At 43.0% G+C, this 25,448-nt stretch overlaps 1 protein-coding gene across 2 annotated transcripts in view; it reads right to left on the reverse strand.

Annotated features, from left to right (window-relative positions):
* KCNK10 (potassium two pore domain channel subfamily K member 10) overlaps positions 1–25,448 on the reverse strand; it is a 130,447-nt gene that overhangs the window by 24,699 nt on the left and 80,300 nt on the right. For both annotated transcript variants that reach the window (XM_077910273.1, XM_077910274.1), the window contains exon 4: positions 17,206–17,366. In XM_077910273.1, the coding sequence (XP_077766399.1) occupies positions 17,206–17,366 (161 nt within the window). The remainder of the gene's footprint in view (positions 1–17,205; positions 17,367–25,448) is intronic.

Genomic DNA, 25,448 nt, shown 5'->3' on the forward strand with positions numbered 1-25,448 from the left:
TGGAACCCTGCCAGGAATTGTTCTCCATTTTGGAAAAGCACATCACTGGGGTGGGGGGGTGTCCCCTGTGTCAATTTCATCACTGGTAGGACACACTTGAACTGGCCCATATTTGGAGTTACTGTATTACATAGATGCAAGGGGCTCTCTGCTGCTGTGGGTCTTCTACGGTTTCATGACCAAGAACCTATTACTGAAGCATATTATTTTATTCTAAATGACCTACCTTTTATCTCTCCATCATATTGTAGCTAGAAAATAGTATTGAAATTTGCAAAATTAGGTGTGTAGATCAGTTGCACTATCCATGACATTCATTTCAAGGTGGTAAATGGGCACGAATGAATACCTGCTATAAAAGAGGGTGTTGGGGATTACATGGTTGAGAACTACTGGATAAAAGTATACTGTATTTGAGGTTGCCTTGAAAAGTCTGTAGAATTATACCTACAGGTATTGCCTGATGAGATAAAAGTCCCCGGCACATAAATACCACGTGCAATGTGCAATAAACATTCTCAGCGGACAGCTCCCCTACTGGATCACCTTTCCATCAAAATAATTGCGCTTCAAAGGTTAAGTCTGGGGCATTTTTTTTTTCCACTGACATTTGCACGTAATGCTACTTTTGGTTTCAAGATCACTTTCGATATCAAAATGTACGATAATGCTCATTCATTCACTCATCAGGTATGGATTACAGGCTCTCCGGGAGCCAGGCGCTGTGCTAGAGATGGTGCTGAACAGGCAAGACAGACTAGGCCTCCCAGAGCACCCAGGCTGATGGGAACAGCGGGCACCAAACCCGTAACCCCAATTCAGGGAGATGAATGTTATTCTATGGGTGTACAAGGTACTGTTGGAGTTCAGGGCGTTTACCTCATGTAAAAGTCAGAAAAACCTCTCTGAAGAACAGACATTTACCCTTAGAGCTGGAGGATGATGAGGATTGTCCAAAGCACCATAAATGCCCAACGCAGAAACCTGAAGATGAGACCACGGCACATGCTGCGCAGACCCAGGCCCTTTAAAGTTCCCCTGTGGAAGCAGAGATCTCTCCCCTAAGTACGGCCATCAAGGATATTATCCCAAGAAAGAACACTAACTGCAATATTTTTTTAAATTTTGATATAAACTTTTCACAAAATATGGTCAGTTCATCTTTTCATTGTTTTCCTAATGAGAGAAGAATTTGAATTCAAGACATTTCTAGAAATATTATTAAAACTAAAGGCATGTGGTGGTGGAAGGGGAGGTGGGCGGGGGGTGGGGGTGACTGGGTGGCGGGCACTGAGGTGGGTACTTGACGGGATGAGCACTGGGTGTTATTCTGTATGCTGACAAATTGAACACCAATAAAAAATTTATTTAAAAAAATAGAGAAAGGATAGGAAGCAATGTGCCCATTTTTCAGGCAGAGGGCAATCTTATCAACCCTCAGACTCCCCCCTATAGTGGCTCCCAGAAACAGGTGTCACATGTTTATATGGCCATCTGGACAGGTCCTCTTCTCCCTCTTCCCTGGAGAAAAGGTTGACAAAGCTCCAAAGAAAGGTAAAAGAGAAATATACCTGGTAGAGATACAGAATCAAAGGGATAAGGACAATCGAGGCTTTTTTAAAAAGCAGAGGCAAGAAACAAACAGCGACGTCAGAAAAAGGATGAAAGCCAAAGAAAGTGGTAAGACCACTGCAAGAACACCATATGGCATTTATATGTCTCCATTTTATTTTAAATGTTGATATTTGCTTTCTTTTTAGCTTTGGTGCCAACTCTGTTACAGTACTCAGTATAATTCATTTTTTAAAAATCATACAGAAGCTCTCTGTACTCTATCCTCAAGAACATACATAAATTCCTGTCCTTTTTTTTAACTGCATGCTATGTATCCCTACTACTAATTGTTCAAAGTAAACTGAAAAGTGGTGTTAAATTAGAGAGAAGGTCCTGTTGACCTGGTATGAGATGCCCAACACATTTGTTTGTGCCTACTCAGCAGGAAGAGTAACTAGGGTGTGGGAGTGGGGATAGGGAGACAGTCAAATACTACTAATAATAATTTAACATGAGGCCTTTCAAACATTCCCCAGGGTCATGTAGAAAGATTATTGAGCAGCCCCAGTGGCCCAGCAGTTTAGCACCGCCTTCGGCCTGGGGTGTGATCCTGGAGACCCAGGATCGAGTCCCATGTCAGGCTCCCTGCATGGAGCCTGCTTCTCCCCCTGCCTGTGTTTCTGCCTCTCTCTCAAGAATAAATAAATAAAATCTTTTTTTAAATTGTTGATATTTCTGGTAAAATTCACCTCTGCTGGGACACCTGGATGGTCAGTTGGTTAAGCATTCAACTCTTAATCTCAGCTCAGGTCTTGATCTCAGGGTTGTGAGTTCAAGCCCTGCACTGGGCTCCACGGTGGGCATGGAAGCTACTTAAAAAAATAAACAAAAGAAAATAATTCACTTCTGCCAAGGAATGGAAACAACAACCAGAAGGGACATGGCTCCATCTCAGTGGAGCCATAGTGGCAAGCACACAGGATCTGAACATGAGAGACAGTGTGTGAGAGCAGCAAAACCCATTTTCAAGGGTCCCTTCTGATATTTGGGGGCCAGGTATCTTTTGGGAAGAAAGCCTAGGAACCTTTTGATGCTTTATAAAAATATGAACTGGCCTTTGTGTTAAAGATCTAGTGAGAACACACACAAGCTGAGAGGCAATCAGCATGTAGCTAAAATAAATTCTTTTCCTTTCTTTGATTTCCCTTTTACTAGAATCTAGGTATGTGATGGACACATCTGCGTATACATTTGCAGCCCATTAAGTGCAGCCAGGGATGCAGAGCACAACCTCACCCCTTGCTCAGATAGAACAGCAGGGGCCTTCTTCCTTCTCTGAGCCATGGCCAAGGCATCTTTTTCTTGTAGGGCAATGACTGACGACATGCTCTGTCCCAGACCCAAGCCCTCACGCCCATCAGATTCCCTCTGTTACTGCTGCTCCCTAAACTCCTCCAGCCCATGCCCCTCTAAGCCTATTCTCAAGAAGGGTAGAACTAAAGGCAGTGTCAGCAAGCATCCTTTCTTCGTTCAGGTTTGCTGGGGTTGCTGCACAGCCTGCATACCCTGGGTGGGTGGAAAGAATCTGGTTCATCTCCCCCTTCATCTCCAGTCAATTCACAATCAGTAAGTATTTACTGAAGTATTTATGCCTCCCAAGTGCTTAGCACTGAGCAGGTATGGCAAGGGTGCAGGAAAAGAAAGGCATAGAAGCTCTATATTCAAGGCCCTTAAGCTTTACTTGAAAAGAACAGCCCACTGTTATGCAATATAAGACAGGTGCACCGTTGAAGATGTGTGTGATGTCATATATACAAGCTAGAATTCACAAGTCCCCCCTCTGGGTTCCCATTGCTAACGGCGCCTTTATCCTAACAGCAAACAGCACTTACTGAGTGCTAACTCTTTATCAGGCAGGCTCTCAGGCCTCAACTAAGTACCAAAAGAGGGAGCAACTATTTTTACTTCATTTTTCAAATAAAAGAATGAGTACAAAAATAGACAGATTAGATCAATAGAACAGAAAGACTCAGAAACTCACAGTTATATGGTCAATTAATCTTCAACAAGGAGACAAGAATATCCAATGGGAAAAAGACGGTCTTGTCAACAAACGGTGTTGGGAAAACTGGACAGCTACCTGCAAAAGAATGATCCTGGACCATTTTCTTCCACCATACACAAAAAATAAATTGAAAATGGATTAAAGACCTAAATGTGAGACCTGGAACCATAAAAATCACAGAAGAGAGCACAGGCCGTCATTTCTCTGATGTTAGCCATAACAACATTCTTCTAGACAGGTCTCCTGAGGCATGGGAAATAAAGGCAAAATTAAACTATTGGGACTTTATCAAAATAATAAGCTTCTCAGTGAATATAAACAATCAACAAAATTGAAAGGAAAAAAAAAAAAGACCTGAAAGGCAACCTACCGAATGGGAGCAGATATTTGTTAATGACATATCTGACAAAGGATCAGTACCTAAACTATAGAAAGAACTTATAAAATTCTGCACCAAAAAAAAAAAAAGAAATAATCCAATTTAAAAATGGGCAGAAGACACGAACAGACATTTCTCCAAAGAAGACAGTCAGATGGCCAACAGACACATGAAAAGATGTTCAGCATCATTCATTCATCATAAGGGAAATGCAAGTCAAAACCACAGATATCACCTCACACCTGTCAGAATGGCTAAAATCAACAACCCAAGAAACAAGTATTAGCAAGGATATAGAGAAATAGGAACCTTCATGCACTATTGCTTGGAATGCAAACTGGTAGAGCCACTGTGGAAAACAGTATGGAGGTTCCTCAAAAACTTAAATAATAGGACTACCCTACAATCAAGTAATCACATTACTGGGTATTTACTCCCAAAATACAAAAAACACTAATTTGAAGTGATACATGCACCCCAATGTTTATAGCAGCATTATTTACAAGAGCCAAATTATGGAAGCAGCTGAAGCGTCCATTGATAGATGAATGGATAAAGAAGATATGATGTGGGTGTACATATATACACGATACACATATATACACCATGGAATACTATTCAGCCATAAAAAAGAATGAAATCTTGCCATTTCCAACAACATGGATGAAGCTAGAAGGTACAATGCTAAGCGAAATAAGTCAATCAGAGAAAGACAAATATCATATGATTTCACTCATAAGTAGAATTTAAGAAACAAAGCAAATAAGCAAAGGAAAAAAAAAAACAGAGACAGAGACAAACCAAGAATCAGACTCTTAACTATAGAGAACAAGCCATGGTTCCCAGAGGAGAGAGGGATGGGGGATGGGTAAAATAGATGATGAGGATTAAGGAGAGCACTTGTGGTGATGAGTACTGGTGTTATATGGAAGTGTTGAATCACTGTATTGTACACCTGCAACTAATATAATACTGTATGTTAATTATACTGGATTTTAAAAACTTAATTTTAAAAATTTAAAATTAAAGAATAAAAATAAATAATTTTTAAAAAGAAAACCGGGCATTGCCCAAGGTCATATGGCTAGTAAGTGGTAGATCGGGACTCATGCACTGAGGCATGTGGCTTCAGAGGCAGCCCACCATGGACATCGGTCTTTATCTATGTCTGTTTCTTCCTGGGGAAGGAGTGTCTCCCACCGCTCATTGCCACATACCCCAGTGTTGGGAACACATTAGGTGTCATTTGATAATGGCTCATTAAAGTGACCTGGGAAGAGAGGCATGAAGGAACAGCCGTGATGGGAGGCTGGAGAACGAAACATTACGAGGCAGATAAAACAGTGTCAGAGCAGCAGCAAGGCCAGGTGGAAACCCGATGTCACCAACATGTAGAGGCCCCAGTTGGCCTGGCATTGAGCCGCCCTCCCTGCCAGCAGCCCTGCTGCAGGGCCAGAGCTGAGGAAGCAGGATGGGGACAAGCGTAGGGACACAGATGGAGGTGAGAGCAGGGGGCAAAGGGGGGGCAGCTGCAAGAGGGAGATGAGGCCCAAGGCACAGCCTCTCCGTTTTGTCTTCAGTGTGACACAATGGCAGCTGTTGGGGCAGCCAGGACATGAGGCTGGCAATTTACCAAATACCGTCTCTGCTGTCTACAAAAGTTGAAAGAAAAAAAAAGATAAAAGCAGAAAACAACAAGTGCTGGCGAGGATGTGGAGAAATTGGAACCCGTGTGCACTGCCAGTGAAAATGTAGAACTGTGCAGCATTGTGGAAAACAGTCTGGCAGGTCCTCAAACTATTAAACATAGAATCACCATCTGACTCAGCAATTCCACTTCTGAGCACATACTCAAAGAAACTGAAAACAAGGACTCAGACAGATATTTGTACTTCACTCAAAGCTGCGTTATTCCCAACAGCCAAAAGGTAAAGCAACCCAGTGTCTGTCGACAGAAGAATAGAACATATAATGTTTGTCCTTCTCCGACTGACTTACTTCACTACATTCATTTGGGGAATATAAATAATAGTGAAAGGGAATATAAGGGAAGGGAGAAGAAATGTGTGGGAAATATCAGAAAGGGAGACAGAACGTAAAGACTGCTAACTCTGGGAAACGAACTAGGGGTGGTAGAAGGGGAGGAGGGCGGGGGGTGGGAGTGAATGGGTGACGGGCACTGGGTGTTATTCTGTATGTTAGTAAATTGAACAACAATAAAATATAAAAAAAAAAAAAAAAAAGAAGAATAGATAAACAAAAGTGTAGTATATACACACGGCACGATATCACTCACCCTTAAAAAGGAAGGAAATTGTGACACATGCGTGAATCCTTAAAGACACTCTGCTAATGAAACAAACCAGTCACAAAAGGGCAAGTACTGCATGATTCCACTTATATGAGGTCTCCAGAGTAGCCAAATTCCCAAAGACGGAAAGTAGAAAAATGGTTGCCAGGGGGCTGGAGGAGGGGAGAATGAGGAGGTAGTGTTGGTCATAGGAGGTTTCAGTTTAGGGAGGATGAAAAAGTTCTGGAGGTGGATGGTGGTGATGTTTGCACAACAAAGCGAATGTAATTAATGCCACTGAACCCTGCATTTTTAAATGGTAAATTTCCCACAGTAGAAAAAAAACTGGCATAAGGAAAAACGTTGAAGCAAGGCTCTAAAGTATTCCACTGACTCCTGGGGTTACCTTAAATGAGAACAAAACCTCTTTGAAACAGTGACTATGGCCAGGACAAAAATGTTAATTCTATGGAATAAAGAGAACCCAGAATGACATGGAAATAGCGCTGATCTGAAAAGCCAGTGTTGCTCAATTCCTTTGTTCTCCACTTTTTTGAGTGTAAGAATCCTTTTTAAACATTAAAAAGAAATTCCTCAATACCCACACAATACAACGTCTCATACCCACTGATTGAATTCTTAATGATGATTCCTCTACATACACTTGAAAAAGGGTAGCGTGTATATGTGTGTGTGTGAAAAAGGCGTGTTATTTATTCTGTCTACCAGCAATGTTGGAAACACAAAAACAAATTCTCTGATCCTTTAAAATAGCACCTCAGGCCCCTGGGAATCCACCGCCCACAGGGTGAGAACCCCAGCTCTATGCTCACAAGAGATTAAAGCTCAGCAGCAAACTCCCAAGACAGGGTGAAAAAAACATGAAGTCAGAAATGCTATGCTGCACAAATGTAGCTCTTTACAGAAAACAAAAAGCAAAGCATTTTCCCCCAGAAAGACAAAGTGTATTTCCTCTAACACGAATGCACATTTCCTAGGCTAGATTTCATCTGGGCAGCCCTGCCTTAACACAGAGCTATCAGCGGCTGCTCAGCAGTGTGACTACACTATGCCCATCGTGCAGTCACTTCCCAAGGGATCCGAACAGTGGCATGCCTCTCAAGGAGGATGTATTCTAAACAATTTCCCTTTCTTAGGAAAGCAAAGAGAAATTTATCCATGACGTCTGACATGTCGTCACTTAGAAATCACGTTCAGTGCTGCCCTGGTATAAACATGCTGATCATATACCCAGCTCCGTGATGGGCAAAGTCAGCTCAACAAGGGCGTCTCTCAATTTTAATTTGTCGTAAGCTACACCGGAGTGGATTATTGCTTGCTTGACTCACAGAGGTAGCATGACGCTAAATGTGTTTAAAAAAAAAAAAAAGTTTTTTTTACATTGGAATATATAACCAGAAAAAAAGAGAAGAGTTCTATAAAAAGGCAAAGGGTTATTCTATTAAATCAGTGCCTTCTAGCATGACCAAACTAGCCTGTGAAAATGGGTGATGAAGGGTGAACATGGGAAATCATCATCCACCTGTTGAGGTGGTTTTATGATACTAATAAAAACGTGAGTCCTAATAAAATTCTTGCATTAAATTCATTAACTACAGGTTTTAGAAACAGGTTACCACGTGGTAGATCTAAAGCATCACTGGACTTGTGGCGGCCCCAACGTGCAAAGATATAAAATGTCTTAATAAAACCCCTGAGATTGTAGAAGGTGATCGTGTGTTCAATGGACAAGTCCTAGCAGATAATGACGGTCCTTAAAAGTTTTCCACAGACCTTCCTCTACTGGATGACTGTTTAGAAAGAGCTGCTTGCATAACATATCCTGAGTTTAGAATGGAATTAAATCCTCACTGGGAATTAAGGTCTTGGTGTTGGTTCTCTCAAACTCCACATCCTCAAAACCACTGCAGCAGAGTGTTGGGACAAACCAATGAATCCAGGAGAAGGAGAATGCTTTTGAAGGCAAGACCAACTGGCTCAGAGCACCAAGGGGCTTGGCTTCAAGCTGTGTGTTCCTCTTGTTGCCAGTGTCAAGGGAGCTGTAGAAGTGGAGCGATGAAGTGGAAGAACAGAGAGTGGAGAATATTCTCTGCCTGGCAACTTCTCTCTAGCAGTGGGCCCAAAACACGGCCACCATTGGGACAGCATAAGCCCCTCATTTATGACCTCACCTTCGCATGAGTCACATAAGAGACATGAGCAAGGGGGCATTTAGGTCCTAGACAAATCTCCAAGGGAAAGCAACACCAAGAGAGAGATGTTTGCTAATAACAAACCCGTGTTAGGGAGACGGCCCAGGTGCAGAGAGAAGAATCAGAGGCTATTGTCCAATTCAAAGTATCGACAGATCGTATGAATTTGGAAAACTAAAAACCCTTGGACAGCAGAGGAAGACAGGGTCACTGTTAACCCTTCTTTGACTAGCTATCTCTACCTGTCCCCAGGTCTTACTAAATCCCTCATGGAGACTCTTCAGAACCATCAGATGCAATTCCTACCTCATGAGAGAAAGAAGGAAGAAAGGATAGCGGAAAGACTAAGTCTATGCATGCACACTGGGTCAGGGCCATCTGCTTTGGAATCCTTGCTCTGTCACTTACAGGCAGGCTGGGTGACCTTGGGCAGGTCACAGAGCAGTCTGAGCACTTCCAATCTCCTAAAATTAAGAAGACGGTAATGGTCTCTCTGGGAAGGCTGTCGTGCAGCTTACTCTGGGTAAAGCCCACAAGCTAGGGTCTGGCCTACAGTAAACTCTCAAAGCAGATTAGCTACTCAGTTCTAGACTTCGATACTGAGGTCCCATAATAATCCGCCTGACTTCAACCGGATCCTACTGGACAAATGACAAATCCAAGGCTCCTCGCAGAGGTCCCTAAGAATAAAGTTCATGAAAGATTGGTATCCTCTAAGTAACAGTCAAATTCCCAGAAGTTACCTGTGATCAAAGAGAGAGAGAGGCTTTGCTAAAGCTGTCTTAAAAATGTTTAAATGTTAAACACTCTGTGGGCAGTATTTTAAGTAGTTATATTTTAGGCAGAGTTTGAGAGCTTTAATGCTTATAGAAAAGAGTGAAAATGCATTCTAAAAGCCGTTAAAGCCTATAGTGATCTCATATGGCAATAGGAAACACCAAACAGACACCAAAGATGAGCCAAAAAAGAGGAAGAATCATACATTCGATTAGTTCCTACAGGGTTAGCTAATGTGCTGAGATGGTTTGCCTGATAAAAAATACCAGCCAGCTAAAAAATACCTATCTTTATGTATATCACCAGGGTCAAGTCCCCAGGCATTTTCCCTCATTGGTAAGAAACAATCTTATTCCCAGAGCATGAAATCTCTAAAGCCCTCTTTAAGGACCCATGTGAGAGAAGAGATCTCCGGAAAGGAATGGCACCAGCCCTGAAGAACCAGGTAAGACCGTTGGTAGGGACACTAGAACTCAAATGGAAGATACAGCCGGAGCAGGGCACGCACCTTGGGATCTGTGAGGCAGACCTGTGGCTCTTAACTGGGGCAATTTTGCCCTTGAGGGGACACCTACTAACGTCTGGAGATGTTGTTGGCTGTCATAACTGGGGGCACTAGTGATACTGGCATCTAGCAAGCAGAGGTCAGAGATGTTGCTAAACATCCCACAATGCACAGGGCAGGACGCATGACAATAATCCAGCCCAACATGTCAACAGTGCCAAGGCTGAGAAACCCTGCATTACAGGAAGAGAGGAAAAAAGGGGCCCATTTATGGAGAGACCGTGTCATGGCCTGTCATTAGGAGATGTGCAGTCTGGTTTGCGAATGTCATTTGTGGAGTTTGTCCCAAGTTCACATCCGGGCCTATCATTAAAGCCAGACAACATCCTTAAACTCATTTAGAAGAGGCCTGCTTGATAAAGCTTTAAAAATATTTACCTTCTTCGAAATTGTTCTAACAATGATTCCCTCCCACCCTCTTCTAGTCCCTAGTGGAAAGTCAGAAAGCAATTGTTCACGTTAAAACCAGGATCTTCTCTCTGATGAAAATAAACCCCCATCATCCACATAACATGAATTCTACTGAGTTATTTCTCAGGAATTTTTAATCCAGAATGCAGTGTGGGCGTGATACAGTGGCAAACAGACACATACACATACGCGTGTGTACACACACACACTCTCAGCCCACCACCTCGCCCTCCCCACTGCCTCCTAGGCTGCTGTGCATAACTAATACTCGATGCATATTTCCACTACTAATAGAATTGGAAATTGCAGAAACACCCAGATTCCAAAACAAGAGCTTTTATCTTCTTAAAATAATAATTCTTTCAAGTTAACCCCCATTGCTACCAGCTCAAAGACCACTTGTGAGTAACAGAAGGCTCCTGCCATGTGTGCCCTTCAAAGTCTTCCCCTGACTCATGCCAGGCACATGGCAGAGGCCCCCAGCAGTCCTTGGCTTCCACCAGAAGCTCCTGCCTGCAATCCAAAATGATTGATTAGCCCACTAATTGAACATCATTAGCAGACTGAGACTGTCATCACCCTGTCTTAAGCAGCTCACACACTCTAAAGTCCCCAAGCAATCACAGTACTGATAAGCCTAGGGTAATGTGTTATTATTTGTCAACTATACCGAGGCTCCTTTGGCTCCAAAGGCAAATAAACATTTCTGCTGTATCCTTGGGGGAAGAGGCCAAAGAAGAAAAAGAGTGTCTCTTGGTTTTACAGATAATACCAAAAAGCTTGCTGTTCAGCCAGATAAAAAGAGGCAGCTGCTTCCCACCAGAGGTCCAAGTCCAGCTCAGAGCAAGAAAATGGGATCCAGTCCAAAATCGAACCATTTTCCTACAGTATCCTATCAGGCGACAGTCGGCCTGGCCTAGCAAAGAGCCAGCCCACAGCAGGGGACAGAGAAGCTTCCCGCTTCCAAGATCTGCTTCAGAACCCAAGGTCAGTATTATTTAATCCCAAATAATTATCCTTCCCTACTAAATGCCCAGATTTCCCTCTGGAAACCCAGGAAGAATTATTTTTACTTTATGTGATTTAAATACTTACAAATCATCTCCATGAATTAGCACAACATGTTCAAAAATCTTATGCTCTACGTTGGTTTCATGGCCTGGATTAATATATTTGACAGTAAATAGTTTTGGCCCACCTGGAAGAGGTTAAGGCAGGATTATTGGTTCAAGTCCAGGCTATACTCCCAACTCACTATGTGGCTCTAGGCACGTCACTTAACAAATCATGGGCTCCATTCCTCAGATGTAAAATGAGTCTCACAAAGTAATGATTCCCAAAGAGTGACCCACAGGCCAACTGCATCCAAATTTGTGAGGCCCACAGATAATCCCAGACATTACTAGTAGTCATGCATTTTCCCATCCTGGAAATCACTCCCTGGAGACCAAACAAACCCCTTTGCGGTTGGGTGGGGCTGAGTGACCAGTTGGAGCCAATGGGCCAAAAGGCCAAAGCTCCTAAGGGCCAGGGTGCAATGCCCAGATCTCTTCCTCAGCCTGGACAGTTGCCAGGTTTACAGTAGCCGTGGCAAGGATGAAAAAAATCTAGGGTTTTTTGATACCTCCGGAGAAATTAGTCTTCCCTGACCGATTTGATGATCCCAAAGACAACCTGATTTATGACAAGGAGGGAAGATAGCTTCTCTATGAGCAGTCTGTGTGGCTAGTGGTTGATGGACACCTGAGCCAGATGCTGTCATCACTTACCCAACTTCTCCTTGCTACAAGAATTCTCAGTTTGTTCATCACAGCAAGGCAGTCGGCGCCAAGAGATGAAGCATGATTCCTCAGTGCCAAGGGCTCTGAAACTTTAGGTGGTATCAGAATCACCTAGAAAGCTTAATGGATACAGACTACTGGGCCCCAACTCTGCTAAGAGTTTTCATGCCTAACAAGTTCCCAGAGGATGCTGCTGCTGGTGGTCCAGGGAATCAGACTTTGAGAACTACTGGTCTCAATCAACCGATCCCACTCTCCTTTTGTCAGATAACTCATTTTCTTAACTCCCCTTGCAAGTGGGAATGGTCATATGACCCAGTTCTGGTCAGTGAGACAGAGGGAAGTCTGCAGGGTAACTTCTGGGAAAGATTTTTCTCCCATAAAAGACATTTTTTGTCGCCTTAAATGTGGTCCCATGAAAACATATTTGGTCCTGAGGCAGCCATCTTGCAAACCATGAGGTAACCAGCCTGAGGATGAAAAGCCAACATGCCAAGGACAGCCGTGCAGAAAAAGAGAACAAAACATGGATACATGTGTGTGAAATTGTGATTTATAACAGGAAGCAAATATTGGGTCTTCCTCCCATTCCTGTCACAGTCCTAAAACCCTTGGAATTTCCTATGATGAGAGTGACAAAGGCATTTTTTGTTATGTCAGTGACATGAGTTTTGGATTGCCTAAGTAGGGATGGGGCTGATTGCCAGGGGGACTAACCAGATATAGAGGTTTGGAACATTGATGATTGGCCATCATCAATGGCCAATGACTGAATCAATCATGCCTATGTAATGAAACCTCCATAAAAACCCCAAAATGAGGGGATTCAAGGCACTTCCAGGTTGGAGAACCAGAAAGCTTCTGTGTGCTACTGGGCCAGGCCCCAACTTCCACAAGGACAGAAGCTCCTTTCTTCAGGACATCCCCATGCATGTCCTCATCTGGCTGTTGATTTATATCCTATCCTCCTTTATTACCCTTTGTAATAAACTTGTAATCTAGTGAGATAACTGGTTTCCTGGATTCTGTGAGCCATTCTAGCAGATGTAGTGAACATAAGGAGGAGGTCCTGGGAACCTCTGATCTACAGCCATGCGGTCGGAAGCACAGGGAACAACCTGGACTTGTGACTGGCATCTGAAGTTAAGGGCCATGTTGGGACTGAGCCCATAACCTATGGGATCTCATGCTATCTCCAGGTAGAAAAGAGTCAGAATCAAGTTGAACTGTAAGACATCCAGCTGGTGTTAAAGAATTGCTGGGTGGTATGGGGGAAAACAATCTACACATAAGAATTGGTACCACAATCTTAAACTTCTTACTAGGGAACTGATGCACCAAACCTGAAACAACCTTCCTCCAGGCTTCTTATTATGCCAGTTAAGTGTTGAACTTTTAACACAGTGTTTATCAGTGTTGGGGCAATGTCCGTTTTCCTGGTGTCATGTTCTGTGTGGAAGGACATGTAACACTCTGGCTACTCAATCAGACAAGTAAGTGACTTACAGGAATACTTAGTAGAAGGGACTGAGCTCCTTCATCTCATCTGAAACCATCTGCTACACAGAGGTATACTTTGCTTTTCTCTCTCTGATTTAGTAAGGTTAGTGGGGCTGACCCCATTCTCATTGGGGTGAGAGCCAATGACTGGAAGAGACAGAATTTCTAAAATGGCCCATGAAAATATCCCACCCTAATCCCCAGGGCCTCTGGTGTGATGAGCTATCTATCACTCCCATGACTAAATCATATGGCACAGCTGACCTCAAGATAGGGAAATCATCCATGTGAGACTGACCAAATCACATGAGCCCTTAAAAAGCAGGGCACTTTCTCAGGCTGGTGGTAGAGGGACAAAGGAAAGTCAGAGAGTTACAAAACACAAGAATTCCATGTTGGCTTTCAAGATGGAAAGGCCATGTGCCAAGGAATTCAGGCAACTCCTAAGAAGCTGGGAAAGGCCTCCACCTGACAACCAGCAAGGAAACCGGAATCTCAGTCCTACAACCATTGCCAAAGCCTGAATGAGTTTGGAAGCAGATTCTTCTGCAGATCCAGAGCCCAGCTCAAGCCAATACCTATATTTCAGTCCCATGCTCTACCTAGCACAGCACCCAGCCAAGCCCGCTCAGACTTCTGACCTACAGAACTATGATATGACAAATGGGTGTTGTTTTAAGCTTCTGCACTTGTGATAATGTATTACACATCAGTAGAAAATTACTCCGGCAGGGAAATCGTTCTGATTCAGGGTGAAGTGGTTAATATGTCTTTTTCAGCATCAGAACCAAAGCTACAAGGCATCTGGGTGGCTCAGGTCATGATCTCAGGGTCCAGGGATCGAGCCGAACTCAGGCTCCCTGCTCAGCAGGGAGTTTGCTTCTCCCTCTCCCTCTGCACCTCCACTTGTGCACTTGCTCACTTGCTCACTCTCTCTCCAATGAATAAATTAAAAACCTTTAAAAACACACACACATATCTCCATCCTCTGCTCAGCGTATCAGCAGTAAAGCTAACGTTTTAATCTTCATCAGATTCTTATGTCTATTTCTCAATTAGTTCTGATTTCGGAAGGGAAAAATGGAAAAAATGGGGGGGGGGAAGGTTTTATTTATTCATCCAACATAAACCCCAATAAGCAGATACTATATTACTCTACAGCCAAAAGCATTCCTAAATAATACATTAACCTCCAGCAACTCTTTAAAATGAGTCTCAGCCCTGGCATGTGGTAGAAGGACCCAAATCATGTCATCTCAGAACACAGGCACCCAGAAGGCTTATTTCATATTTTATCTTTACTCCACTAAAAATTCCCTCTCCCCTACAGTGGAAAGAAAACATAGCAGATGAAGGAAAAGACTCAATCTTTGAATGGGGAGGTGGAATGTATCTTCCCTCCGGGAACTAGAAATCCACAACCCCCACTTTGTCGATTTATGAAATTTTCAATTTTTCAAATAATCACCTAAGAGGAGCTGGCCTTTGAGATGTAGTTTAAATGAATGGCAAAGAGCTTTGAGACTTTCCACCAAAGCTACAGGCAGCCAGCGAAGTGCAGAAGGGGTTGTTTGTGTATTCAGGGAGAGTGCTCATACTCCTCCTGGAACTCCATCACCCCTTCCAACACCACCTCCAATGTTCTGCAAATGCATACATCGTGTGCTGCCAATTCGATAATATACTGCTGTTTCCTTCCTAAAAGACTCCCAGTCTTTGATGGCGCTGCAAGGAACTGAGTGCGCCATCAGCATAAAAATGAAATGCAAGGTTTTTAAGGCTCTGTCCCAGAGTCCTTTGAACCATCCATCTGAGAGGCAGCTTTAAGGTAAGGAGACTAGTACTCCCCACTGACAGTTCGAAATTCATTAGGGGAAACTAAGTCCCCCAATTCAGGAGCAGATGTGGTCACAATGATAGCAATCTCTTCCTTTATTTAGAATACAGTAATGAATTTTTTTCCCCTAAGGGGGAATTTCAAAAGCTTTTAGTGCAATCCTTTCTTTCTACAAATAAGGAAACTGAGATCTAGAGAAGCTACATAAAAATAAAAATGCCAGATCAGCCATTTCCCCATTTGAATCCTGTTCTTCTGCATGTTCAACCCACCAGATTCACTTCTCTCTATCTTGGAGGGGGCCAGGAGGTGGTGGCTAAAAGGGTACCTCTGAGAAGTTCCAAATGGCTCTTGGAGACAGGTTGCCATGTCCGGTTTCAGGAGACCTGAATATCTGAGAAGCAGAGAAGCTGAGCTCTGACGGTTTCCATGGTGACCACTGGGCCCAAGTTCATGCTCTAAAGAGCCAGCTGGCCAAGCCAGCACCCGGGAGCAAAGGTTGTGGGACATTCCAGGAAAATCCATGCACCGTTGAGCTCCTCAGATGAAACCTGGATGGGTGGCTCAGCTATTAATAAGGGCTTCTTTTGGAAGACAGATACACAGCAGATCTGCACTCTTCATATCTGGCCCTGTGCCAAGCTCTCTTCCATACATTATTTCATTTAATCATCACCAAAACGTTCTAAAGTGGATTTGAATTCTATCCTCCTCTTTCACCGATGAGTAAACTGAGGCCGGCTTCACCCAGAATCACTAAGCTCCTAAAAGGTGGCTCTAAGTCAGTTCTCCTGCCCTGTTCTTCCAATCTAACAAACCTGAAACCGCTCACCTGGCAGCTCCCTTGCCTTCTTCTAAAGAGAAGTCGTGATTTCTTGTCTCAGAGAGAAAAAGCAAGTGCAGCTTTAGAACTCACCACTGATCTCTCTGTGGCCATACTCCTAGATTCTAAAAAGGTCTCAAGTTGTCGTTTTTAAATATTAAGTCATCCTCAGAAACAACTCCCTGAAGAAGGTTTGAAAGAATCGAGAAGTGGGTCAATAATGAAAAAGAGAGAAGAACCAATGTGACATATAAGTCAAACAAGTTTTCTGTGAAATCATATGAATACGTGTTCATTAAAGGGCATTGGGAACCCCGGGCCAATCACTTCTGCTCCACAAGCCTGTCACTGAGGCCAGGAATGCCATCTTTAGTAAATAAAGGTAAGTATTCTCAGGAAGAAAAACCCACCAAGATATTGGTAATCATCATCAACATCTCAGTATAAATTAGTACATCAGTGTACTATTGCTGAGAGAGCACTCAGAAGTGAGAGGACAGAGGGTGGGGCCATAAAGAGACAGATACAAAGCATGACTCAGTATCTGGACAAGGCAGGCTTCTGGAAGAGGTCTCAGAAGCTAGGATCAGCCTAAGATACTGGAGTTGGAAATAAAAAGGAATGAAGAATTCCCGATAACAAAACAAATGGATTTACTTCTCTACTTTATCGCAAATACACTTAGAAACCCAACTTCCATCTTGGAGCTGGAACTGAGTATGCCTCCCATCTTCAGAAAAATCTAGTTTTGGCAAATGTGTAGCTAACCCTCTTGTGTTGTGATTCCAGAAATACCACTGTAAAGAGGGAAATTGCTAAAGAGAAGGGAGCTTAGGCACAGTACCTGTGACTACCACTGGCCAAAATAAAAAAATACAATTATAACATTAAACCCTTCCACTAAAAGTAACAATGATATGATAATACCCTGATCATTCCTTCTGGATCCCATCAGGCTAAAAAGCCAGTTAGATCACAGAGATGAGGGTTTAAGTAGATGCAGTACTCACTCGAAAGACCTTCTCCACTCTTGCAATGCTCTTCCCAAAGATGGTTCCAAGTTGGTCTCCAATTCCAGCCAATAAGAAACCAAAGAGTGGAATTCCAAAGATGGCATATAAAATACAAAATATTTTGCCTCCTTCAGTGCTTGGAGCAATATTCCCATACCCTGGTGAGAAACAGTAAAAAGAGAGGGAGAGTGGTAAGGTGGGAGAGAAATCAGAGAGCTGAACCAGAGAATCTGCAGATTTCTTGAAGGGTTTCTGTACTCGCCTACTGCATGAGCTTCAGGGAGTAGAGCATCATTAAAGGGCCTCTAACATTCAGAACACTGTTCCATTGCTTCTTTCCATTCTCTCCCTGAAAAGTTTTTTTTTTTAAGATTTTATTTATTTATTCATGAGAAACAGAGAGAGAGAGAGAGAGAGAGAGGCAGAGACACAGGCAGAAGGAGAAGCAGGCTCCATGCAGGGAGCCTGACATGGGACTTGATCCCGGGTGTCCAGGATCATGCCCTGGACTGAAGACGGCACTAAACCGCTGAGCCACCCGGGCTGCCCCCTGAAAACAGTTTTAAGGAGATCCAGGCTTCCTGGATCTTAATGTGTATAATTAGATTATATTTTAGGAAATTTGTTATCACCCAGAATTGCATTGCTGTTGAAAACCAGTATCATTCATTTCAGAAACACCAAATATCTCAGACAGCTGTGGTTCAGGGAGACCTGAACACCCAAGGAAGGTTCGCCGTTGCCATTTTTTTAATTGGAAAAGAGCTTGTCCTTTACAGTCTCATCCCATGAGCATCCCTTCCACTTGACAGACTTGCTGTCTTCAACATTTCGCTCCAAAGGGTGATGGGTGATCAACATTAGGTAGGATCTATGGTCTAGCACAAATTCAGAAAGGACTCATGGTTCATACTGCCCTACCCTGAGAAGCCTGAAAACAGTAGAAAGGGAAGGAAGACTGTGCCTCTTCCTGCATTGACAGTGATGTTTAGCTCTACTTGGCTCTCTTTCTCTCTACTGGGAACTTTGCATTGCCTCTGGGTCCTGCCTCTCCTCCCACCTGCTTCTTTCATCAAGGGCTATCAGGTCCTAAACACATGTTTATTGGAGGAATGGACGTTTGAATATAAAAGAATCTTTTTATACCCATGTCTATCATATGTATTTCAAATAGTGCTTGAAAACACCAACACCTGCATTCTTAAGAATTCTGCGATTATGGAAGCAACTTATGTATAGTGAGCACCAGGCTTCCTCTATATGGATGGGGCTAAGAAAAGTAGTGCTGGGAGGAAAAGGCCATGGTATTAGCACAATTTAGAGAAAGATGAGAATCTAAATTGCTTGATATTTAGTTTCCCGCCAATGAATATTGCAATGTTATGCTACCCAGCATCTGGATAGTCACCTATTATCCCGTATTAGGTAACTCGTGGAGTCAGGGAGTCTGTTTCTAAATCCATGCAGTGGGTGAGTTACTGGGTTGGTGGCTGTGGGCATGTTAGTGACGCAGCACAGCCAGGGACAATGTTAGCGCTGCCCCATTCTGCACCCTCCATGAACCTAGAGAACTCACGGCTGCTGTCTGCCTTTGGGTGATGAGTCACCTGGCTATTTTCCTTTTCAATTTTCTTGTCAGACTCATTGAAACCTTTTATCATGAATTATCTAAATTACAGTTTCCATTTCTCAAATGAGTGTTCAGGCAAGCCTTCCTCATCTTGCGTTCCTTTTACTCATCACCATTTCCACTGTAATACTGCAAAAAAAAAAAAAAAAAAAAAAAGGCTCCTGGAACTATTTTCCAGGTGCTTTCAGAGACTTGGCAAAACCATTTTTCTAAGTGTTCCCCTCTAGAATAATCCAATTTAAACTGAAAAGGGGATAAATGTGCCTACACAGCTTCGCTTCACACAGATCGATGGGAACCTGCAGAAACATTTATGACTCTTGCTCGACTGTCTCAGAGTTGCCCAATCACTGTCAGAGAATGTGGGTTTTCTTTAGTCTCAGTATCTCAGAAAGAAGCATATTGTAGACAACAGCACAGGCAAACAAATTGAGGCTTTGAGCCTGCTGAATAGGCATCTTATTAGCCCAGACAAGAGGTGCATACTCTTCCGCCAGCCTTTGGTGAGGATATGCCCCACTGCCTGGCTAAGGACTGTGTTCAGGGAACTTTCTGGTATCATCCAAAGAGCATGACAAGGAAGTGAGAAGGCAGAGGCTCCTAATCCAATTCCACCTCATTCTGCCTGGTTGTCCCCAGGCTCACTTAGCCTCTGCAAATCCCAGTGTGAGAGGGGTTCAAGAATAATGTGCAAAAATAAGTGAACTGTAAAGTACCATAGCAATGCAAAGTGGTATTATTACTAGTAGTATTATTATTACCATTGGCTCCTTATTTATTCAGTGTTTCACAGAGTAGAACACTAAACTACAGTTAAAGCAAAGTTCTTGGGTAAGGACCCCAGTGAAGTAATATCCATTGATATTCAAAGAAGCCCTTAAATATATTTAAGGCCATCACTTCTTACTGGGCATATGGTAATTCCCATTCTTGAGAAACATTGTGTTTGTGCACTGTGTGTGTGTACACCCGTGTGTGTGTGTGTATGTGTGTGTGTCCCTTACCTCTGATGAACTATATGGAAAAGCTGTTCCAGTGGAGCCCTCAACCCTATCATTCTAGACTTTTAACATTCTGGAGCTTTGCTCTGAGGCAATGGAGGGCCACATTCCTGGATTTTTGGCTCTACTTTACTGGGCCTGTTAGACTGCCCTGCCCATCCTTCCAGAATCCTTAGCAGAACTTTGAAGTAGGGAGTGATGGTTATATAGGCTCAAGATTAGAGACTATAGAGCGTCCTGTTCTGACACTTCTACTTCCTGACTCTCAGATCTTAAGGATTTCCCTAATCTTTCTGCTTCACTTTCCTCTTCTGAGATGGGGCTACTGACAGTATCTGCCTTGCAACTATTAAAGATGAAACAAGGAGAGCCTTGGTGGCTCAGTTGGAGAGGTACCTGACTCTTGGTTTCAGCTCAGGGCATGATCTCAGGCCCATGGGATCGAGCCCCATGTCAGGCTCCACACTCAGCATGGAGTCTGCCTGTGATTCTCTCTTTCCCTCTCCCTCTGCCCCTCTCTTGCCCCTAAAATAGATAAATAAATCTTTAAAAAAAAAAGATGAAATGGGTTACATGCAAAGTACGAGTTGCCTGTGGAGATTAAATACATGTAAATCATGACACAAAGTAAGCACTCAGTAAGTATTAGCAATTATCGTCTTGCCCGGGGTTTTCTGTAGGAAGGGATCAATTGTGAACAATACGTCTCCAGGAAAACTAAGCCCCAAGAGAAAAGAGAGGGTTGGTTCCTGTCTTCCCTCCAGAAACTCCCCTTTCTCCCACAGTGCTAGGACAAGGGACAGAATGTCTGTCACTGGGACCGGCTCAGTGGGTTGGAGGGGCCCACCGCTGCGTTTGGGGTATGGCATCTCTTGGTGCAGCTTCGGCAGCAACATCTGGGAAATGAAATGAGGTGACATGGCAGCGAGAGAGGCAATTGGTCAGGGAGAACTAGTCCAGGACATTAGAATTGGCTTTAAGGGAGACACCTTGGTGACTCAGTAGTTGAGCATCCATCTTTATTTTTCTGTTTTTCGTTTTTTAAAGATTTTATTTATTATTCATGAAAGACAGAGAGAGAGGCAGAGGCACAGGCAGAGGGAGAAGCCGGCTCCATGCAGGGAGCCCAATGTGGGACTTGATCTCTGGTCTCCAGGATCACACCCTGGGCTGAAGGCAGGCCCTAAACTGCTGAGCCACCCAGGCTGCCCCGAGCATCCACCTTTGGCTCAGGGCATGATCCCAGGGTACCAGGATCAAGTTCCGCATCAGGCTCCCCCCAGGGAGCCGGCTTCTCCCTCTGCCTGTGTCTCTCCTCTCTCTGTGTTTCTCATGAATAAATGAATAAAATCCTTAAAAAAAAAAAAAGAAAGAAAAGAAAAGAAAAAGAACTAGTTTTAAGGAAAGCAAAAGAAGTTTGAAGAGCGACTTTTGGCAGATGACCAGCCCAGAAAGGATCATCTGTTACAAAAAGGTGGACCAAGGCAGGGCTTAGTTGCGTTCACCTCTAGCCAGAAAACAGTGCTGGGCCCTTTTTGTAGAGAAAGCTGATGTTTAAAGAAGACTGCCTGAGTAGCTCACGTGTAACACTTCAATTTGCTATTCACATGCCAAAGTCAAATCTTTGCCAAACCATGTGCTATTCAACCCTGTTATTTGGTGAAGAGTGTGCATTCTAGAATCAGAACATCTATGGGTGCTAAAGTGGCTTTCAGGGGATGCAATCTGTGCACCCACACTAAGAAGGGCCCCATACTTGGTTGATGGATCTGCTATTGCCAATTTGATGTTCTTAATCATTTTTTTAGCAAGGGACCACATTTTCATTTTGCACTGGGCCCTACACATTATGTAGCTGATCCTGGTGAAGGAAGCCAGGCTCCACTGCTTACTAGCTATGAGATATTGTCCAGGTTACTTGACATCTTAGAGCCTCAGTCTTCCCATCGGTAAACTAAGGCAAAGAATAATACCTACTGGATATGCTTAATGAGAGACTAAGTGAGATAATTATGTGGAACTCAGTGCCTGGCACCTAGTAAGACTCAGTAAACATTAGCTGCAATGACTGCTATTTCCAAAGCCACAGGTTAGCATCCAGTTCAGGTGCTGCATAAGTAGAAATAGCTGCAAAGTACTTTGGCAGGTACAACTCTTAATTAAGGCCACTCACTGGGCAAGTGACAGTGACTAGCTACTATCTGGGACCTGACCAGGGGCTCTCTCTAATATGAGTAAAGTCAAGTGACTCAATCCAAAAATGCCTTGAAGACTAAAATCTACCAGCATTCCATAGCAGTTGGTAAGAATGCCATCATTTGCTGCCCTTCTACAAATAATGGTTTGTGGGAAAGCAACTGAACAAAGGAGTGAGCATCACTCCTCCAGCTTAGAAACCCTCGTTGCTGGGGACCCACTGGCAGTCAACAGTCAAGAACAGGACTATCCCACATCAGAATTAGTTACTGAGAAAGGGGACAAGCAAAGACTGAACAGAGTCTAGTCTTCCTCTGACATGGCTCCTAGTTTGGAGAAGTGCCTTAATATATTCCCTGTTGTTACATATTTGTAAGCCTTCTTGTATATGTGAACATAGAAAACCTTGTTTAAAAAGAAGTACTTTGATACTTTCAGATAAAAGGGACCTCTGATCCTGAGTCGTATCACTGTTTTTCAGAAAAGACTGTTATTCCTAAGACCTCTCTATACACATTCTAAATAATGAACACATATTTCTTGTGTCTGAGAAGTACATAACCTCATGCGGCTCATGAGAGTCTTTCTGGAAAGCAATTTGCCAAGACTTTAAAAAATCCATGTCCTTTGACACCACAATTCCTTGGGGATCCCCCTAAGGAAACAACCAGAGATGAAGACCACACTTGACACACAAAGATTTTCACTGTGGTATTACACTGTCACAAAATAGAAACAACTTAAGCCTCCAGCCATGTGACTATGGTATGGGTAGTATATCCAATGGAACCCAATTAAAATTATGTTTTTCAAATAATCTTAGTAATACAGGGAAATGTTTATAGTATTATGTCACAAATTATAGGAACTCTAGTAAGCAGGCTAATGTTTGGATATTTTATAAGTAATGAGAAGACAGCTCCTCTGCTCCAGCCATTCCACTGCTTAACTCCTAAATAGTGGAAAATTTCTCAAGAACCTGAAGAATTCATGGGCTCTGAGTTTTCTTATAACCTTTTTACCACATATGATGAATGAATTTACCACCAAATAATTGGAAAAAAAAACACAGTTTTTCTTTCCCTCATTATTCTTACCATCATTGTGCTCAGTTTTTATTTAGAATTCTCTAACTGTATGATTTTACAAAGATCCTTCACTCTAGAGTTAAAATTTAGCCAGCTAAGTGGTTTTCAATTTACAGTGCATTATTTTTCAATTAAGAGAAAGAGAAAGTGAGAGAGAAAATAATGCTTCTATCCATTGAATAGAACAAGGACCCAGTCTCTAGCATTAATACTGAGCCATGATAATAAAGATACTAAAGTGGACTTGTAATTTGGGCTGGGTTTGTTTGGTTGGTTTTTGTTTGTATGTTTGTTTCATAGTAGTTTCCTGTTTAGCACCTTCCCTTCAGATTTTGAGGAAGGGTCTTCATCCCATGCATAGAAAAGACATAGTGTCCTGCCTCCCACAACAGTGGCAATAGAGCCTACCAGGCAGCTAGGACAAAGATACCTGAACCCAGAGGCTCATCCTATAGGATGTTCGCTGAAGACATCAAGAGTGAGTTGTCCAAAGAAAGTGGGGGATACCCCCTGAAACTGCAGTTGCCAGCAGAGTCAGACACAGGCCATTGAGGTCAGAGGACACTTACGGACCTTCTGTGATCTCTGACCCATTAATGTGTATTACTTAAGATTTTTTTCAGTTTTAGGTAACAGAAAACCCAATGCAGTCTAGCTTAAACAAAAACAGAAATGCACTGCCCCCAGTAAATAAGGGATTTAACATTTATTTCCTAACACTTAGAGGGTAGCTTCACCCAAAGTTCAAAAGATGTTAGCAGAACCCCATTTATCACTCTGCTTTTCTTCTGCTGCTTCTTTAGTTTATCTGAATTCTAGCCAAAAACATGACTGCAGCATCTTGGGCCTATCTCTTTCCAGATTTACCTCCACGGAGAAAGAGAGGAAGTCACTTCCTCCAAAGGATAAGCAAAAGCCCAGGGACTGGGTTTCTTATTGGCTTAATCTAGATCTCACATCCACCTCTAAACCAAGAACTGTGACCAGACACATGCAAAGCACTAGGTTTCTTGGTCTAGAAAAGGTGATTCATTCCCTGAGACCTAGAGGCCAAGCATATGGAAGGGGACCACTCAGGAACTTATTATCAGGAGACGAGGGTGTATAAGTGTATGGATACCAAGCAGCAGAAACCAAGGACTAAGAGTGATTTACACAAACTCAAAGATTCCAGCATACACACGTTAAAAAGGGCAGCGAATGTTACGTATCAAATATTTCTCATTAGGCAGATGGAACCACCACTTCCCATCATATAAGGTCATGAATAAACCAAGCCCCTGGGATCCTAACAAGTTGACACAATAAATAACATCAGTGTGCATTCCAACATAGCTATAGTTTTTTTAAGTGCATCCTACAGATCACTGATTTAACCATTTTATAAACCAAGAAAATTAGGATTTTCCTTTTTCTGTCTTCTTTAACATATACTAATGTCCCATGGATCCAACACTGGATACTGGAGTGCATTTTCCAAAATGCACCTCTTGAAGTGGCCCAGACTTCCTTAGTTTTAATTATTTTACTATAAACCCTCCTAAAATGCATAATACATTTCTCCATCTTAGTAACCAGACTGATGAACACAATTTAACCCAACACTGGTCTTCTCTGAGCCACTACAGTGATGCTCCTGGGTGCCATTGAGTTTTATAGCAATTTTTGCCCTTATATCAAATGGTTCTAGACCACCCTGCTTCCTTTGCTAGGAGCTGAAATGCTAAATCTCTTTCATCCCGAATTTTCTTATTGCATACAACATCCTTGAACACACCAATGCAGAAACAACACAGGTCCTAAAGGCAAGGTCTAAAAACAGCAGCAAAAGCCTGTGCCTCTAAAACAATGCTTAGGGGCACCTGGACGGCTCAGTTGGTTAAGCGTCTGCCTTCAGCTCAGGTCATCATCTCAGAGTCCTGGGATCGAGCCCCAAGTCAGGCTCCCTACTTCTCCCTCTCCACCCCACTCATGCTCTCTCTCACTATCTCTGTGGCTATTTCTGTCTCTCTCTCAAATAAATAAATAAATAAATAAACAAACAAACAAATAATAAAACAATCCTCAGCCTCTGAAACTTGCACCAATAGGAAGTAGATCATCAAAGATGTATATCCTCCAAGGAGGGCACACTATCCAACAGCCACATAAGAGGTAGTCATGAGGGATCCCTGGATGGCGCAGCGGTTTGGCGCCTGCCTTTGGCCCAGGGCGCGATCCTGGAGACCCGGGATCGAATCCCACGTCGGGCTCCCGGTGCATGGAGCCTGCTTCTCCCTCTGCCTGTGTCTCTGCCTCTCTCTCTCTCTGTGACTATCACAAATA

Source organism: Canis aureus, chromosome 9, assembly GCF_053574225.1.
Source record: "Canis aureus isolate CA01 chromosome 9, VMU_Caureus_v.1.0, whole genome shotgun sequence".
Taxonomy (NCBI): domain Eukaryota; kingdom Metazoa; phylum Chordata; class Mammalia; order Carnivora; family Canidae; genus Canis; species Canis aureus.